The 20287-nt window shown below is 39.3% G+C and overlaps 1 protein-coding gene across 3 annotated transcripts in view; it reads right to left on the minus strand.

Moving 5' to 3' along the window:
* The window catches only part of NSMCE2 (NSE2 (MMS21) homolog, SMC5-SMC6 complex SUMO ligase), a 224349-nt gene that overhangs the window by 144324 nt on the left and 59738 nt on the right, over nt 1-20287 (minus strand). For 2 of the 3 annotated variants that reach the window (XM_067711298.1, XM_067711295.1), the window contains exon 4: nt 2180-2333. In XM_067711298.1, coding sequence (XP_067567399.1) covers nt 2180-2333 — 154 coding nt within the window. The remainder of the gene's footprint in view (nt 1-2179; nt 2334-20287) is intronic. The other variant, XM_067711296.1, reaches the window with a different exon arrangement.

Genomic DNA, 20287 nt, shown 5'->3' on the forward strand with positions numbered 1-20287 from the left:
AACTCTTCTGCTATGTGCAGACCATAAAAACGCTTTAGCCTTTGTCAAAATAGACAACTAGATGCAAGTATCTCTCCCTGGCTTGTCTTTTCCAATCTTTAAAAAAATTACTATTCTAATTCTTTGCCTTCAGAACACCTCTCAAAATAAACAGATTCACTGGCCTCTTTATAAATCACAGTCCCTTTGACTTGGCTCCACAAACACTGTAGGAGCCCGGTGCTAATCAGCATCCTCACTGGCGTTAAATCTAAAGAAAGGAAATCCAGTAGGCATGGTGCAAGCTTAATTGATAGCGTTAATAATAATAATGCACAAAAAAAATCATATTTTGCAAGTAAAGTATACGCATCTTATAGGGCATCTTAAGAGAGTCTTAATATTTTGCTTGTTCTACCATTTGAGACTTTTTAAAAGACTACTGTAGAAGAAATAAAAGGGAAAGCTGTCTTAATTCTAGTGTTATCATATGTAAGGAAACCTTACATAAGGGAGCTCTTCTTTCAATATAAGTTTACTCTGTCGTAAGTTTTAACTGTCTAGACAAGTGATGTATATACTGCTGGCCTGGGGAAACCTCTCCCTCACCCCCCATTTTAGAGAGAATTAAAGAAACAGTAACTATAATTCCAATAATAATCATTTTGTTGAATTATATATCCTTAATTATAAAGTGTTTTCACGTGAGCATATGATTCTAAAGCTCTTTATAGTTTTCCCTTATGGAATAGTAACTTTGTAAACAATAACAACGTGGGAAGAAATCTCTACTCTTGGGTATTTGTCCTTTAATCTGTATTATAAAATATCTAAAAACATCAAGAATTATGATCAGATGGACGCTAAATCTGCCATAATTTGTGATTACTGGCTCCAAGTAGAAAAATAAAATACATTTGGCTATTTTGACCAAGACCAAAACTTCAATTCCCTAGCATCTTAAGACCAGAAAGGCACTAACAAATTATTACCTGTTTGGGGGATTATTACCCATTTGGGGTAACAGTGCAAATTATATTAGGGAGATTTTGGTAGCTGTGTTGTTCAATGAAGAACAGAAAAACGGATTTAAAATGTGGGATTTAAAATGTGCTTTTACTGTTTAAATCTACAGTAAAAGCAAAAGTCTCATCATGATTGCAAAACATTCCAAATTGTGAAACTTAAGTTATTTGTAAAATAGACAAAAGTAAAGCAGCTTCCTCAGTCATTTTTTGAGATCTCAGCATCAATTTAAAGCAAATGCTTATATTTAAAAGAAAGCCTATTTCAAAATATGAATCCCTATACTAAGTACAAATATGAACACGAAGTAAATTTATATATCATGCATTTCTGTTCCATGTGTATGCACAAATGAAGGTGATATGAAACTAAAGTTTTAAAAAAAACTTTATTTGCTTCAATTCTTTAAGGAATAAAAGAGCCTCAAACCTAAAAGAAAGAACAACAGTTGATGCTAATGTAAAAACAATAAAATTACATAAAATTGTTACGTGGACTATATGGAAAAAGAGGGGGGGAGAAAAGGACATATGTACTTCACTGTATAGAAAATATATATTTCTGCCAACACTGTCTACAAGATTTTTTGGGTACAACTAATAATTTTTTCCACTGTCATTTTTAAATCAAAATTATGTTCATTAAAAACCTGAGTATAATAAAGCTTCTTAGGAAGGCAACGAATCTAAAGCGCACATGGAATTTATACTACCACCAAGACAGAGGGATCAGGAGAATTCTGGTCTCATATTTGAGAAGACACTGCTCCTGCTACTCTAAAACAGCAAAACTAGAATCAAGGTATGGTTGTTTTAAAGCTTGGCACAGCAGTTTAAAATGTGAAAAAACACCACTGTTATTTTAATAAAATAGCTTTCAGTTTTATTTTCCCAATTCCCTCCCCAGCAGTGGGACAATAACAGTGTAACTTTCTCTACCTGCTGGGGAGTTTTCTTAGCACTTTGTGGAAACTGTTGGTTTTCAGAAATGGGCAGGCTGATGTGAACCAAAGTTAGACCAAATACAGAATTGCAACAACAATACAAAAGCAATTTAGAAAGAGGATCAAGCCAAGCAGATAAGCGAACTCTATAAAATCAGATTTCTGGGACTGTTCATCCAGTCAGTTCCCTAATTTCAAAAAGCCAAACCAAAGCAAAGCATGCTGACTTACATTGCTTCTTTAGTTCTTTCAGCTGTTGTTTAAATTGTGCAAATTTCTCATTATTTTGAAAGTCTGCGTCAGAATTCTTATGCTGTAAAGCCAAAAACTTCTTCTCCACTAATAATTTTAGATCGGGTATTTTTTCTGGACGCTCTTCTTTTACCTGAGGAAGACAATAAAGTTACTTTAGTTAAAAGTTAACAATGACACAGTCTTGTAACAGTACTTTTCTCTCATTTCATTCAAATAAAAGTACAATGAGGTAGAAAACAGAATTCCCCCCAACAGAGAACCAGAAACGCTGGGACTTGTTCCAGAACAGACTGCTAGTGAACAGCAGAGGGAATCATTCATCCCATCCCATAGTTTCCTTTCTTAAGCTATGCCTTCAATTGCCCTGCTAGCTTGCTGCGTCCAGACAACTGCTGGGGAAAAATTTCACACCAGTGCAACTGTGTCCTCCACCTTCACCAGAACTTGACCATGATGGCTCCTTCCTTTTACTTAGGTCTGTTCAGTCCCCTCTCCTTCCTCCCGAGGGCTCATTCCATCCTTCATTCTCTTCAGCACTCCTCTTCTCTGGCCCCTGGTCCCAGCAGGTGAGTGTGGCTCCTACTTCACAAAACAGGTAAGATTTCAACCTTAAACTTCCACCACCTGCTGCCACAAGGAAAAAGTGCCCCTATTCTGTTCAAGGCTAAACTCTCAATCTTTATTCTTTTTTACCCCTCACAATATTTTATTATAAATTTTTCAAACAGGCAAAAACGTGGAAAGAATTGTGCTTTACCATTCAAAGTCAAAAGACGATCTGCAAGCCCTCTGCTTCGATTAGCTTTTGTCATGGAGGAAAGAATTAGATAATCTTCTTTTGTTCAATTGCTATGCATTTTAATTAGCTGAATCGAAAATGAAAATTAAGCACGAAACCAAAATGCCTAAATCCATATTTAAAGTACAGAGTGTAGGAACTGTCTACTCATTGTACTGATGAAACTCAACCAGTGCTGGATCCACCATCAAAGAGAGGTGTGAAAAGACATGGAGAGGCCTTAATGACAAGTTATACGTAATTAAAAATCTAAACCAAGTCCTGTAAGCCTAAAAAACCAATAAAGCTCAGTTTGGCTAGAGAAGGTAGAAAGACAATTTAATAATGCCTTATATCTCAAGAATAAGAGCTATTATACGCAGTGACTGGCTATCCTCTGCCTCTACACTGGACAGAACAAGTTCAAGATAGCAGCATGAAGAGGTCAGAGTAGATAGATACAGAAAATAAATTATGAGTTTTTAGAAAAGAATTATGGGCTCTCTTTCTGGATTTATAAAATAAAGTCAACTCACATCCACCTGAGATGTTAAGGGGGACATCACAGGCAGGCATACAGGTGAACCTTCTCAAGGTCTTCGATCAGTATGAAATTATTATTTAAGCTGCAATGGTCAGAGAAGATCTGATCTGAGCAGATTATCAACAAATGCAGATGTTCTCTTCCAACAAAGTCTCTAACCCACTCAGCATACTTCATTTCCTTCGTTCAACTACACCACAGCTGAGGAGCTGGGCAGAAGAGTGCAGGGTTGAGGGATGGAGAGGGTAGGCATTTTGAGGTTGACAACACAGCAACCTGAAGTATGACTAGGAAAACCTGAACACACCAAATTTAGTGATTCAGAGTACTTTCTCCCCCCACAGCAGAACCTCGAGAGAACTGCTCTAAAGTACATAAAATTCACTGCGGCAAATATCTTCTCTGGAAACTTGATGCTGCAGCTGGCATAGCTATCCATTGCAAAGAGAACTTACTGTACTCTAGCTATCAAAATGAGAGCCTGGAAAATACTAAGCTCACTACCTGTTTAAATCAATGCAATAAATGGGGATTAAACTATATTTTTAATGGTTTCCTGCTTCGTTTGTATCTTCAAGATAAATAGATACATAATCCCAAAAGGGGAAAGAAAAAAGCCATTCTTTGAGTAGTTAGTTGATCATAAGTGTTACCTAGCCTGGAAAAGGTAAGGATGGCCCTCTTCTCCTAGGACAAATGTAAAATACCTCAAAGAAATTTGAGATGGGAGGAGAGGATCTATTAGATCCTCAGTCCATCGTTTTCCTACGGATAAAGTTCCTAGATACAAGACACAAAACCTCAGTTTTAAGTCACTGGGTGTATTAGTTTGGTAGGGCTGTCATAACAAAGTACCACAGACCAGGTGACTTAGACAACAGAAATTTATTTTCTCATAGTTCTGGAGGCTAGAAATCTGAGACCAAGGTGACAGCAGGGTTGGCTTCTTCTGAGGTTTCTTTCCTTGGCTTGCAGATGGCCAGCTTCTCCCTGTGACACGGTCTTCCCTCTGTATCCAAATATTCTCTTCTTAAAAGGACCAGTCATTGGATTAAAATGAGACACCCCCATGACCTCATTTTAACTTTCATTATCTCTTTAAAGACCCTATGTCCAAACACATCCTGAGATATTAAGGGTTAGGACTTCAACATAATGAATGTTGGCAGAACACAGTTCAGTTCATACACTGGGCTAAAGAATTTTGCAAACAGAATTTTAAAAATAGCTTATAACATCTTATGGAAAAACCCAAATGAACTTTTTGGCCAACCCAACAGATTGTTAATCTTTACACCATTATAATTTTTAAATGATAGACACTACTGAGAAGTAAACTTATTGGACACCATACTTAGAGAAAGAATTTAATACTGCCCTGGGGAGAGAAAAGGTCATGTTTTTAAGTACTACCTACTTACCCAGTGAGTGCCCTCTCCATGCTAAGCTTTGTAGCTAAACAGGAGAGAGGACCAGAAAAGTTGGTTGGGAGTAGGGTGGTGAATAGCTTTGGGAGCCAGGCTATGCACATGAGGCCTGACCTGATAGGCAGTAGGGAAAGACACTAAAATATTCTAAGGAATAAAGTAATAATACAATGAGAAATTTCTTTCTTTCTTTTTTTTAATGACGGCTGTAGTTAAAGCATAGAGGATGCACTAAGATAGGAAGGGAGAAAGAAGTTATTGGACTATGTTAACTAATGGTAGAGGGGCAGGCAACTTGACCAAACTGTAACACTATTTTTGAAGCAGAATCGCTGAGTCATTTTGTGAGAGGAAGACAAGAAACTGATAATGACCTCAAGATTTTTAACATTTAATATGGGCAACTAATTAAATTTAAAATGAGAGCATGTGAAAAAAGAGAAGAGAAATGCAAAAGGACCTCTTAAGGAAAAAAAAAAAAAAGAGCAAAGAAGAAAACCAGGAGTAAGGCATGCCAAGAAGAAAGGAAAACAGAAAATTCCTTAAGAGACGCTTGTCCTTTGGAAAAAATGATGCAAGAGAGCTTAAGTAAGATAAGGGCTAAAAAAGAAACCACTGGATTTAATTACCAGGTACTTGGTACATTGCACTGGAACTATTTATCTGTTTCAACCTACTAGCTTGCAAAGCTTCTCTCGGGCAAGGATTATTTCACTGGTGCCCAGTGTACTATCTGTTGTACAGTAGGTGCTCAAATGACCTTGATGAACTAGTGAATTACAGGGACACCAAATTCTACTGTAGTGACATGAGAAGAGGGACTAACGGAGTTACGTGTGAGCAAGTGAACAAAGTCTGGCAGCAAAGGAAGGAGAAAGAGATGGGAAGCAGATTTTGGGAAAGAGACAGCAAAAGACACTTGTTTATTTGTACAGAGGTCAACAGTAGCTTGGAGTGAAGCTGACATGATGGAGGAGAAAGAACATGTACCTCAGGATCAGGCAGGTCTGGGTCCCTAAGCTGTGGATTTGGGGACAGTCCTTCTAGGCCTTGGGTTTCTCTCACTTCATTAGGAATCAGGAACACCCGTGTCAGTGCCATGGAGACTTAATTACACCATGTTTGTGTTTAACTCGGTACACAGTAGACATTAAATTTTCTTACTCTTTCCTTCCAACTTTAGCATAGAGTTTTCAACATGTTTGTGGACTGAGAAGCAGCCAGTGGGGAAACACAAATCAGAAACACTAAGAGAAAGCAAGTAACAGATTTCATTTGAGAAAATCCTTCAAGTACTAGGGCAAAAACTAGAGAGGGGAGAAGACCAGCTGCGAAAGCACAACAATAGTCTTTACCAGAGCTCATAAATGCCCACAAGGCTGGACACGCAAGGATCTGAGGAAACCCCCAAGAAGTGTAGGACAACAGGCAGTGGTGAGGACCATGTCAAAGTAGCCGGCAACAGCCCCAGGTGAGAGGAAGCCGCTGCACAGCTCCGGGTCACTGCTGCCACATGAGAGAGCATGCCCAGGTTTTTAAAGAAAAGTTACAAATCTAGATTTCTGTGACACCTATTTTTTTTTTTTTTTTTTTGGTCTCTAAAACAATGTATAGTCCAAACAATACATCAGCCTGAAGCCAGGAGTTTGAAACCTCTGTTTAGCGCAAACAAGATATTTTGGACATAAAAAGCAAAGTACTATTGTGATCCACAATCTTTGGAGGTTTAGTGCAATTCCCAGACTTCTACTTTAGGAATGAAATATGGTCCTTTCAAATAGGACAGAGAAGAATGGGAAGGATGGGTGTGGGGAAGAAAGGGGAAAGTAAGGATTCCATTCTGACATGCTAATCCCAAGTATTAATGAATAACTTGGGCTCTAGACTTGAGATTAAAAATTAGGCTCTTTGCTAACTGAATGACCTTAGAAAAGTTACTAAATGCATCTAACCTTAATTTCCTCACTTGTAGATAGAAAATAATGACAGTATTTCCCTCACAGTGTTGTGGAGAGGAAGAGATGGGATGAAACAATACAGCACTGATGAGCTATCTGTCACAGAGAACAGTCAATGAGGAGTAAGTGTTATTGTTGTGTTTATAATTATATATATCTCCAGGGTGGCTGGATATCCAGGCCCGCAGCTCTGTGGACTGACATGAACACCCACGTGGAGAAATCAGGGTATGGATTTTAATGGAAATCATGGAAATGAATGGGATTACCAAGGAGATGAAATAAACAGAAACAAAATAAAAGTAAAGAGAGAACTCTGGAGAATATCACATTTATGGGATAGCTAGAAGAGTCTAGAAAGAAAAAGTGTAAGAGTTAAGAAGACAACCAAAAGAAAGTGTCCCAAAAGTCTAGGACATTTCAAGATCTGCCAAATGCTGCACTGAAGTCAAGCTAAATAAGGATTGAGAAGTGTCCGTTGGACTCTATGTTTGGCTCACTGAGGACTTTAGCAAGAGCCCAGATGCACACGCACAAAGTGCTGACTCCAAAATATGCAGATTTTTGTTGAATGAATTGTTTCAAAAACATGGAGCAGTGATAGGACAGAACACACAGATCGCCAAATGTTCCAGAGACTCTCCAACTAACTGCTCAGTTTGAGCTCAAAATCACTGTGAATGTTTAGCTGCATTTAACAGGAACCCAACACTCCTGTGACTGCAGTATTTCTCTGACGTCAGCAAAGGAAGGCAAATCACAGAGCTGACTGTAACAATGAAGTCAGACCTGTGGTGGCTCTGTCCCTATGAACAGAGGCTCAATGTTTTAGGAAAAGAAATAATGGTAGGAACTAATGGCAAACTTGGTCCTTACCCATACTGAAACTATGTTTTATTTTCAACATGCTTTAAAATAAAATTTTTAATAATTATATGATGATAATACACTTCATTTCTTTCAAACAAACAATATTGTACACATATGCAATTACTCAAAGTGTATTATTTTATTGCCACAGGGCAAAGTCAAGGTCTCCTCCTCCAGTTATCATTATTGCCTGATAGCTATTATTTCACTGGGAGGGGAGATCACAGGAGCTAAGGATATTAAATGGGCTGAGTCATTCATACACTTTTGAATCATGTGAGAATCTAGTATAAAATTAGTCACTCTTGTAACTGAACCAAGACTCAGATGGATTTACTCTCTCCAGAACAGCCACTGTTAGATGTTTAGCTCCCAAAATAACATATACCTGATGATTTACATTTTGGAAATCACACAGCCTTTAGAAGTTTATTATAGGTACATAAAAGAGAGAAGCACTATGCTTCGTACGTTAAGTATTCCAAGTTCTAATTCATAGTCAGTCTGATCTAAGGCTATGGGACCTACTTTCATGGGAATCCAGAGAGAATTGCCTCAGCTGGTCCTAGAACATTCATTCAACAAATATTTAGAGCCCCAACTGGGTACCAGGCATTATGCTAAGCACTGAGACATTTATGGAGGTTGGCCCACACTTACGACACACCACCAACCCAACTGGTCATACACAGGGTAAATTTATATAGGCCAACACTGTCTCCACCTTTATATAGCAAAAAAACTTGGAAAAGTTTTCAATGAAAGACATGTCCAGGCTAAGAATCATTATGCTTTCACTGACTATAACCTAATTGCAATGGAGACACATTATATTTTCTACAGAGTTTACTACACTGCCTTTGCCCTGTTAAAAAAAAAATACATATATCACACACGCTAATGATGACCAGCATGGATTATACCCTTCATCTCATGCCCGTTTCTGTTGTCAGTTGCACAATCTGCACTGAACTCTGTTGGACCCAGTTATTTGTAGTTGAGTGAGTTTCCTAGTGCCATTATATAGTTTGACTTCTGACAAAAACAGCAAAGAGGGAACACTTCCTCGTTGAACATTATGACACACTGAATGCACTTCTCAGTTTGCCAAGGTGTTGTAATACACCATTACTGGGCAGCGGCCAACCAGACATGGAAACATCTTTCCTCTTTCAAGCCTTTCAGAAAAAAATTGAAAACGAATAAACTTAAACCTGTGAGAAAGTGCCATTGGTCTAGTTCTAATGGACCAGTCCTATTGGAATAGACAGTTGTCTAACAGATGGCAGTTGAATGAGGCAACCTGCCATCTATGTGCATCTGTTACTAAACATTTATGCCGTTGAAAATTACTCCAATAATTTCTCATGGCACCAATCCCACTATAAGATTATGACCAACAGGAGGCGCATATTTATACAGTACAGTAACAGGATTCCCATATTGGGGAGGGTGGGCTGGGGGCAAAGGAACCAAACTTCTGATTTGTCTCTCTGGGCTTTGTTGCTGTTGTTGTTTGCTCTTTCTTTCTTTCTTTCTTTCCTTCTCTGGGCAGAATTCATAGAAATATGCATTATTTATTTATTTATTCATTTATTCATCCATTTAATAAATATTTACCAAATGCCTACCACATGCAGGCATTGTGCTAGGCATTGGAGATTCAACAGTAAACAGCCTAACCTGGTCCCTGTTGGTCTCATGGGGTTTGGGGTATAGTGGAGTAAAACAGTACTATTCAAAGAGTCAAACAAATACACTATCACCAGCTGTGAGAAGTGCTGTGAAGGAAACGTATTAGATGGTAGGAGAGCATGTAACCACAGAAATATAGAGGACATCATTTCATAGGCAATCTTTTTAGGCACTGCTCTATTTAAACACAGGTCATGCTGAGGGGAGGGTGAGATGAGGATTTTTTATTGTTGTTATTAACAAGCACTTTGCAATTGCACAAAATCTTTCATCTGAGTGGTTCAAAGCCTTATATACCCAAGTGTCATTATCCCAATTTGACAGATGTGAGGAACGGGCAGCTCACAGGTTAAGCGTCTTGCCCAAGGTCATACTGAGTCAGTGACAGATGGCTGCAACTAATTCAAACCCCCTTTCTTTCTTTTTTTCCCTGGGGACTTGCACATTTGGGACCTGTCTAGAGTGGGGGGAGCGAGGGAGGGGGAGGGGCAGAGGACTGTTTGAAGAGAATGAAAGAATGAATAGGGGCAGTCAAGCTCTAAGCGGGGGCCCTGAATTAGCTAACTGATTTTACCACATTTCCTTACAAACAATAGTGCAGTCACAGGGGACTGGTTCCAGGAGACCCCACATATACCAAGATCTAAGGATGCTCAAGTCCCTTAGATAAAATGGTACAGCATGGTCGATCCTCCCATTTTGCAGGTTTCCTTTCCGCAGATTTAACCAACTGCAGATGGAAATTTTGATCCACGGTTGATTGAATCCAGGTTGCGAAACCAGTGAATACAGAGAACCAACTGTGTATTTATTGAAAAAGATCTGTGTGTAAGTGGACTCTTGCATTTCCAACCCCTGCTGTTCAAAGGTCAACTGTACATTTCCTGAATGCTTACTATGACTGGCACCTGCTAAGCTTGACATCATCATCTCAGTTGATAATCCCAACACCCCTTGGAAGTTTGTTAGAAATTGTGTTAGAAACTCCCTTTCAACTTAACTTTGCTTTGCATGTGCCTCCAAGTACCAACTCAGAATGAACTTTTATACCTCATCTTAATTTTATGAAAACATACTTGACTTCAGGCAGATATCCTCAACCTTCAGTGGTCATTTGTTAGCTCTCACATGAAAAGATACTTATTCTGAAATTTGGAATTGCCTTTCCTGTCCACCAAGCCTCTGTCATCTACAGAATTACTCAATGCCTTATTTATCATTATGGTATCTCACTCAAGATTTGAGAATAAAAAGTACAGCAATGGGTTGATGCTAATAGGATATACTGGTCTCACCAAGTACCCCATTATCCAGAAAGATGATCTCCTAAAATGCTAAATCATCTACTGAAGATTCAGTTCCAGTGCTGCCTGGGAGACAGTGCCTCATGAGGTTAATGTCCCACAGGATGCCTGTAACCAGTGAATAATATGTGACATTGTTTCTCTGATAGTCAGAACACATGGACCTAGGAACCAAGGGATGAAAGTAGAATGAGTTGTAAATCTTCTCCCCCTCATCACACCTAATGACCAACTTGCATTTTTTCTCCCATGGCTGCAACTCGAGTTCTGCTGGTCTAATAGTCTTAGTACTCAAGAGAAGAATGATTTCACCAAGGGACTCAACAATGCCTTCACTGATTTGGAAACTTAAACAGCAACCTAGCAATTTTGAGCTTCTCATGACACTGACTAGACAGACAAAAAGTGAGGTTACAGAACTGGTTGGGGCACTGAATCTGAATTATCAAGGGTAAACAGGATTGCTGCTACAGAGTGAGGAAAAGGAGGTGTGCATCTGGAACCTGGACTGTCTCCTGGTTTTGCCATGTCTAGTGGTAAAAAATAATGAAAGTCCGTAACAACTCCATACAGGTAGAACCATCAAGAACACAGATATCCCAGGAATGAAAGCCTAGGTGTTATAGCCAGATAAAAACCTACCTCATTCAGGAGTTGGTTGACGGTGAACATGAAATGGGTATTGGAGAAGGGAGTTAAAATGCCAACTATGGTTCAGGACCAATAGGAAAAGCTAAGTATCCCGTCATATTTCTTCCTTGGTCTGACATGTACATATTTATGTTTTTAACTAATTTCTCCCTTTCCTTTCCTCCTAACATCTTATAAAAAGTAAGCTGGTGGCTCACTAGTTACAGAGTACCATAATGGAACAGTATGGACATAAAGGAGTAAGTGTGGCCCAAATATCCTAGACTTGGAAACAGTAACTTAAGACGTTACATCTTTCCCCCTTTGGGGGGAAGACAGAGCATATTTTTCTCTTTTATGAGAGAGGGCTGCAATATGTTAGTAGGAAGCATTTTCTTGTTGCACGGTTTGCAAGATTAATAAGTCTGGAAGGAAATTGTATACAGAGGCGGAGCAGCCATACTGGTCTAGAATCTTTTGAACCTTTCCTCTGTTTGGGCAATTTCCCACCTTATGAGTGATAACCTCACTGGGGCAGGAACCAGAAATGCACTTTCTCAGCTTCCCTGAAACAAGAACACAGACATGTCAACTTGGCCCTTGGCCTGTGGGACTTCAGTTCTTGAGAATGACATGAAGGAGGTGCCTTGGAACCAGATTACCTAAGGATTTAACCTTTAAATCCCAGCTCTGCCTCGTACAAGCTGTGAAATCTTGGCAACCTCTCAGAAACTTGACCTCCCCCTCTATAACTCTACCAGAGTCTTTGCATTTCACGAATGCTAAATGGATTAATGCACTTAAAGAATTTAGAGCTTTGAAACGCAAATACGGTAGCCACTAGCCACATGTGGTTATTCAAACCTAAATTAATTAAAATTAAATAAAATTTAGTTCCTCACACTGTCACATTCCAAGGGCTCAAAAGCCACACGTAGCTAGTGGCTACCTTTTCACAGTGCAGATATAGAACATTTCCATTACCGCAGAAAGTTCTACTGACAAGTGTTGACTTATAGAATACTTCCTGGCACTCAGTAAGCACTCAAATGATAATTGCTCCTATTATTAATAACTAGCATTGCTATCATTATTATTATTTTACATTACATCCCCAGAACTTATTTATCTTACACCTGAAAGTCTGAGCACTTCTGAGCACTTTCACCCAATCCCCCTCCTTCATCCCCTCCCCTCGCCTCTGGCAACCACACTATCATTATTATCACAATAGCAAGTTTAAGATACAGCTGAATTTAAAATCTAATGGATAACCAATTAAACGTGGTCTTCTAATAAGAATTAGCGGAGTATCAGTAGCAACAACTGCTCTCAATTTATAGTTTATTATGGGCAAGGTACTGAGCTAAGCACTCCACAGGGATATTTTATTTAATCTTCCCCAAACAAACAAACAAACAAACAACCTGAGTGGTAAGAACATCCCTATGTTACAGATTGGGAAACTGAGGAAAGGAGTGGTGTAACTACAAGCACTGGAAATGCTCATCAGTATGGGATCTGGGACTCGCTGGATTGGCATGTCTGCAAAACTACTAAATCCATGACAACTTCTTCTTAGACTTCACTACAGAGTTACTGAGTGCCCACTAGGGGTCATGCACTGCGCTAGATGCTGGGAATACAGTGGTAAACAGAGACCAAGGCTCTGCCCTCACAGACTTTTAGTTCTAGTTGAGAAAAACAGTCAGAAAAGATATAATTAGCTGGATGGTAATAAGTGCTATCGAGAACAGTTAAACAGGGTGGGGTAGGTGAGTTCCTGTATGATGGATGGTTAGGGAAGGCTTCACTGAAAAGATGACATTGGAACAGAGACCTGAAGAAAATTAAAAAGGGCAGGGTGGAGTGGTAGGAGATGAGGTCAGAAGTGAAGATGGAGTAAGGGGGCCAGGCCAGGGAGGCCAACGTGGGGCCTTTAGCCTCTAGGCTAAGAGAGATGGGAAGGTTTTGAGCAGAGGAGTGAGAAGACCCGGTTTTCTTTTTTATAGGATCACTCTGGCTATTATGATGAGAATAGATTTTAGGGGAGGAAGGGCAGAAGCAGGAGACCAGTTAGAAGCAGACCAGTTAGTAGGCTACTGCATTCATCTAGGCAAAAGGAGACAACGGCCCACATTAGGGTAGCAAGACGTAGCAAGTAGCAAGAGGTGGTCAGATTCTAACTATATTTTGAAGGTAGAAACAATAGGCTTTATTGATGAACTGGATATGGGCTGTGACACATTAAGGAACTTAGGACAACTCTGGGTTTGGCCTCTCTAGATGAAATGGTACAGTTGCCATTTCCTGAGATGGGGAAGTCTGGAGGAACAGCTGGTTTGGGAAGGTTAAAAGTGAAATGCCTATGGGAATGAAATGAAGTGGGAATGAAAAGAAGACAGCTGTATATCTGAGACATGGTTTTGGAGAGACGATAGGGTTATAGTTACAAACGCTATGAAAAACGACTAAGTGTTTGGTGTTATGAGAGCACAAGATACATTTGGCGAACAGAGACCGGGTGATGTCAGGGAGGGCTGTTGAAAAAGAGCTAGACTAAGTTTATGAAGGGCAGGAAGGAGTTACCTATTTGAAAGTGAGAGAAGAGCACTCCCAGCAGAAAGAATAATGTGTACTAAGCCCAGAAGCAAGAGAACATGCCAAGAACTAGTATAAAAGAATGGTAAAAAATGAGGCTACCAAGTTAAGCAGGGTTACAGACCAGGTAAAGACGTCTGAATTTAATCCTGAAAGTAATAAGGAATAAGTGAAGAGGGCAGAGTTGTGAAAAAGGCAGGCAAAATAATCAGATTTCCAATTTAGAAACAGTTTTTGGGCTACTAGCTAGAAAACATACTAGAAGAAAGCAAAACTTCATGCAGCAAACTATTCATGGGAGAGTGGAGATTGTGAAAATGGGGATGAGGCAGGCAACCTCATTTGAGAATCAGTAAAATCTGGTGATGGAACGCGAGCTATGAGGAGCTAGGAGAAGGGAGGATAATAACCAGGTTTCTGATGTGGGCAACTGTGGGGGAGGATATCGCCATTTCCTCAGTTACAGAATCTCAGAAGAAAATCAAGGGGAAAACTCTCTGAGTTGCTGAATTTAAGAAGCACACTGAAGCGAGAGATCAAATAGATGATTGAATTCATGTGTGTGATTCTCAGACTCATGCTCTGGAATGGAAATAAGGATTTGGGACTCGGCAGCACAAAGACAGTAATTCAAGTTAAAAGCTCAAGAAGAGAGCGCAAAGAAGACAAAAGAGTCAAAGAACAGGTAGGAATACCAAGATTTTATGGCTGGAGAGGTGAAGCAGGGTCCACCGGCAGACTCTGGAGAAGTGGCCGGAAGCAAGAAGAAAAGTCAGGCGTGTGTTGTCATGAAAGTTAAGGGAACATAACAATTCGAACAGGAGGGAGTCCTCCATAATAGCAAAGTCAAATAAGGGAATGACTGAACAATGTCCTCTGGATTTTTCACCAGGTTTGTAACCTAGGGCCATTCCCTCAACTCATTCAGCCTCAGCTTCCTCATCTACACAAGACAAGAATGTTATGGTACCCACCGTTCCCAGCTGTTGTGAGGATACATGGTGATGCATACAAGGTACCTAGTACAGTGTTAAACACACTAGGCACTTAAAAGAAAAAAAAGCTCTATTCTCAGTGCACTACGTCTTATGTGATGTCAGACAGGCAGGGCAAGGTAACAAGGAGACGGGGGTTGAAAGCTTGAAGCCACATGGAACCAATGGCCTCGGAGTGCACTGTGCATTTTGAAAAACAGGAACGGGGAGAAAAGAACTACAGTCTTTTTCCTTTTCTTCCTCTCCTCTCCCAATGTTTCCTTTCTCTGCACTAAATGCAGTTTATAAATGCAGAAATTCCTGAGAGCCTGTCAAAGGGACCTTTCAAGCATACCTTAGTATTTACACAAAGAACTGTGTTCAGTGTCGATATTTACCACAATCGTCATGAGTTTGTGACACAGACGTTATATTCTTAAGAAGGGTGGCTTAAACTCAGGAGCAGTCCCCAAATAAATAAACGAATAAATGCTCTGTAGAAACTAAATCTATCGATTAGTGATTTCAAAATTTCTTCCAACAGTTTTTGACACGATAAGCCAGGTAATGTTTATCAAATGAAATATTCTAAGTACATGATTAAGGAGACCTTTGGACAACCAAACTGACTTTCCGGTTAGTTTCGACACTGACAAAATGATAGTCAAGGAGAAGTTTCCCAGATGGCGTATACTTTACTGTCAAGGATTAAGGTTCTACCCTTTCTTGCTCTCACCTCCTCAAGGACATGGAACTGGGAAAACGGTCCCAATGTTTGCTTCTCTAATGGGAAAAACATGTGCTTTACAAAAATGAATTTCACTGATTTTTTTTTCATATCTAAACTATTCCCACCCTTCTAGCATAATTCCTTTCAAAACCTCTTTGCTTTAGGACTGACTTAGCAATTCTCTCAATGCAGCTCTCAATGCACAAAGCCTGTATTATATAGTCCCTCCCCTACCTGCTTATTTTCTGTTACATCCATCAAAATCAAGGCTCCTAAGGAAAGTCCTAACTACTGGGGATCTTGATTTTCTTATACTCATTTAGATAAACTTTTCCATTCAGCTCAGCAGTGGTTGGTGATACTGAAGCTTATTTTGCTTTAGAATCTGAACAATGAAAGAAGTATCTCTTGCTCCAGTCTGTGTGTGTGTGAGTGTGTGTGGAGGGGAGATGATAGGGGAAGGGATATACACACTTGGTGCTCTCTCTCCTGAAGAAAGCAAAAGACCTTGGAGGAGAACGGGGCAGCAGTGCTCCGTTTCGTGGAGCATTCGAGACCAGAAGACCAGCCTTTGGCACCTGGGCCATTGAGGAGTACCCAACCCATCACACGCTCACTGACGTGAGGACAAGAAGAACTTCTCTCTCACGTTCCATGTCTTTCCTGGGTCCTCCAGTAACTCCCTCCATGAACTAGAGGATCTGAATAACCAAAGGAACAAATTCACCATTTCTGTTGTAACCAAAGAGAATTGCTAATTGTTTTCTTCCCTCTGTTCTTGCCAAGTTTCCATCAGAAAACCCATTTAATGTGACTATAGGGCCTGAAAAAGAAAGAAGCAAAATATCTATTTTTGCTTATATCTATTTTGCTTATAACTATCTATATCTAAATGTAAAAATATCTATTTTTACATTTTTTAAAAATCCATAAGTTATCTTCTAACATTCTGATAAACAGTAAGTTTGATTTCAAATCCCTTGTCTTTGTATCATACCACATATCCATAGCACAGAATGAGGGCAATCCAAGGATACAAGGCCGGATCCTTCTCTCAGTTATCACATCTCACCCGACACAGTAAAGACTGTGGAATTACTAATAATCCAGCGGTTTATTAATGCTCCTTATCCTTTATCTACTCCATTCATTCCCATCTAGCCACCTATCAAATTCTCTGATGTTGCCTTCTCTATAATTCATATGGCTTCCTTTCATTTGAAATTATTTCCCACTACTAAAGCTATCAAACTGATTTTCACCTTCCATTTTGTCACCTATGAGAAAAATTTCCTGAGTAAATGAAAATGAATTCTCTCCATCTTATCTAATCAAAAGCCACTGTACCACAAGAAAAAAATAAACAGGTGCTTCATAGTACATAGAGCACTTGTGAGAATAATTTATATAATTTGATTCTCACTGCCAGAGAGAGTAAATAATTTCCTTGAATGGAACACCGAATAGATAACAAAGCTAAAACTACAAGGTGGCCACCAAGTCTGAAGGCAGAGACAATACGATTTCATAGTGGGCTATAATATTGTATCATTAAGCCATTTATTGCATATTCACCTATGTTTCCAGACTTGGTGGCCACCCTGTAAAACCCAGATATTCTAGGCATAACCTGTTTTCCTTGATTCCCTGCACGTTACCCTGAAGCACTAAAGAAGGCAGCAGCCAAAGGGAAATACCATCTTTAAATTGGATGGTATTTAAAAACTTATAAACCAGGTTTCATAGTCTGTTCTCCAACTTAAATTCACAAACACCTTGTGCACGGAGATTAAAAGAAGCAATTAATATTCTCTCAATGCCTACTATATAAAACCTCACTTCCTGTGAGGGCACGCGTAGTTAAGAACTTTACCTACAGTATCACACTTAATCCTCGCAGTAGTCCCGTGAGGTATCATTATCCTCTTTTTACAAATAAGGAAGCTGAATGTTCTAAGAGGACAGGTCACTAGCACAGTGTCACACAGCTAGGCAGTGGAGGAGCAAGGATGAAGCTACGTCTTCTGATTCCAGCTGCAGTATTATTTCCACTACCCCAGTGAAACATCCTTTACATGTTCCATGACATGCCACTTACTGACCATTTCACTGCCTTCTTCCACAGAGAGACTTCTTCCTCCCTGCTCCTAAAAACTAATCATCAGCAAATCTGTAGTCTAAGCTGGCAAGAAGAGAAAAGTTCCTCAACAATGCCCGGCACATAGCAAGCACTAGAGAAATGTTAGCTAGGCTTACTATTATTATGGAAAGACTGACTATTCCATCTTTTAATATAACAGTTCCATATAACAATATACTTTTCCTCAAGCAGTTCTTTAATATTAACAGAATCCCTCCCTATGCATGTCAAATCAGTGTGAAGAGTCTTTTTCACTGACTAAAATTTTACCTTTGGGAAATTTACAGTTAGATATGTATAAGATCATAAGCATATTTTATAACCAAGACTACACAAAAACACTTTCTCCCAACTAAAACTACAATTCAAAGTGAATTCAACGAACTACATCTTTTATATATATATATATATATATATATATATATATATATTTTTTTTAAGATTTTGTTTTTCTTTGATGTGGACCATTTTTAAAGTCTTTATTGAATTTGCTGCAATATTGCTTCTGTTTTATGTTTTGGTTTTTTGGCCCTGAGTCATGTGGGATCTTAGCTCCCTGGCCAGGGATTGAACCTGCACCCCCTGCATTGGAAGGCAAAGTCTTAACCACTGGACTGCCAGGGAAGTCCCACTACATCTGTCTTGAGGTATGGAGATGTCATGAAGAGAGCCTTGAATGACATATCAAAAAACCAAGATTCAATCTCACCTCTTAAGACTAAGCATGTGACCTGCGTATGACCCTTAACCTTCCTGAGGCTCAGAGTCCATCATCCACCTTGAAAGGTGGATCCAACTTGGAAGGTTACTGTGATCATTAAAGAGGTCAGGGATCCCAGAAGGCTCCTCATCCCTTACCCAGGGCAAAGAAAGTTGGCTTCAGATTCTTTTAGTCAAAGGGCCAGGGGACTGAAGTAGAGACCGATATTTCCAAATCTGGTTTAAGTAAACCATCAACAGCCTGTAGGCAAATATCAAGTAACTGGGGAAGCCAGAGGAGAAGTGAATTCATTATCATCCAATAGGCTAGGTCCTCCAGAACATCTGAAACACCAAATTGAAACCAATACCACAAACGGGCTTTGTTACAGTTTATAGAAATTGGATCACAATGAACTATTTATGATATCATTTTTTTAAAAATTGGCTAGCCTGGAAACCTAGCCACTGAATGTTATTTCTATGGGAAACTGTATTTCATGATTCAATTCAGAAATCCAAACACTGGGAATGTATCTTATTTCTTTCCAGTTCCAAGAGCTAACAGAGACTCCCTTCTGATCCTCTTTGGCATATTCAGGCAGTCTCTTTCACTCTTTGGGCCTGTGGCCATTCAGATATGAGATGTCAGATGGGGACAGTCAGGACATCATAACCATATACCACCTTTCACTTTTTTTGGGGGGGGGCAGTATCACAACACATTCCTATTTATAATCTGATTTTATCTACAATTGCCCAGTGAGGTATGTAGGGCAAATAGCATTATTCCTCATTTTAGAAATGAGGAAGCTGAAGCACAGAAGTTTCTGCGACTTGTCCAAGGTCATAGCCTGGCAGAACAAGGATTAGAAGTCAGATCTTTATTTCCCAGCCCAACGCTCTTATCAATGAAACATCAACTGTTGAGAAAAGGGGGAAAGGAAGTGAAGGTGATTATGATTTACTGAGACTTTTTGTCTAATTTCGTCTGACATTGTGAATTTTCATTAATTTCCTTCTTCATTGTTGCCTGATGAGTTAGTCACTAAAACCATAAGATCAGAAAGTATAAATTGTTTTATATTATTTCCTCATTGTTACAGATAGATGTTCAAGTTTAAGTGTTTCAAAATAAAGTGACTCAGAGACTAAGCAAGCCCAATCTACATTAGTCACTTGTTGAACTGTTACATGAGATTTCTGCAAAACTCTTGGGGCCAGGGGGCGGGCGGGGGGGGGGGGGCAGAAATAAGCATTTACCAAAAGGATGACTAAATTAAGGACAAAAGGTGAGTGTAAAACTTACACATTTTTTCCTTCCAGTTTAAGCTGTGGCATGAGAAAATAAACATGAGGAAACAAAACACAAGTCACCTACTACCATTTATTCTGAATTTAGGAGGTTTAGAAGAGTTCACCAGTTTAAATCAGCATGTGGTGGACATTCTCGAGACAAGAGAAAGAAGTTAAAAGTTAACAGGACAGAACAATGAGCCTTTGCCTTTATATAGCACTTCTACCTCTCAAGTGCTTTCACATAGGTTATCTCATTTCTTAATCAAGAACTTGCTCTGTCATAGGTAGGTGCAGATATTACTAGGTCATTTTGCAAACGTGCTTAAGGTCAACACAGCTTTTCAGTAGATAGGTGTAGAAAAAAACACAATAATTAAACTGAACAGTAACACCAAACAATTTACTATTGTAATGGGATCATACACCCTTTACCTT

The sequence above is a fragment of the Pseudorca crassidens genome, chromosome 17 (genome assembly GCF_039906515.1).
Source record: "Pseudorca crassidens isolate mPseCra1 chromosome 17, mPseCra1.hap1, whole genome shotgun sequence".
Classification (NCBI taxonomy): domain Eukaryota; kingdom Metazoa; phylum Chordata; class Mammalia; order Artiodactyla; family Delphinidae; genus Pseudorca; species Pseudorca crassidens.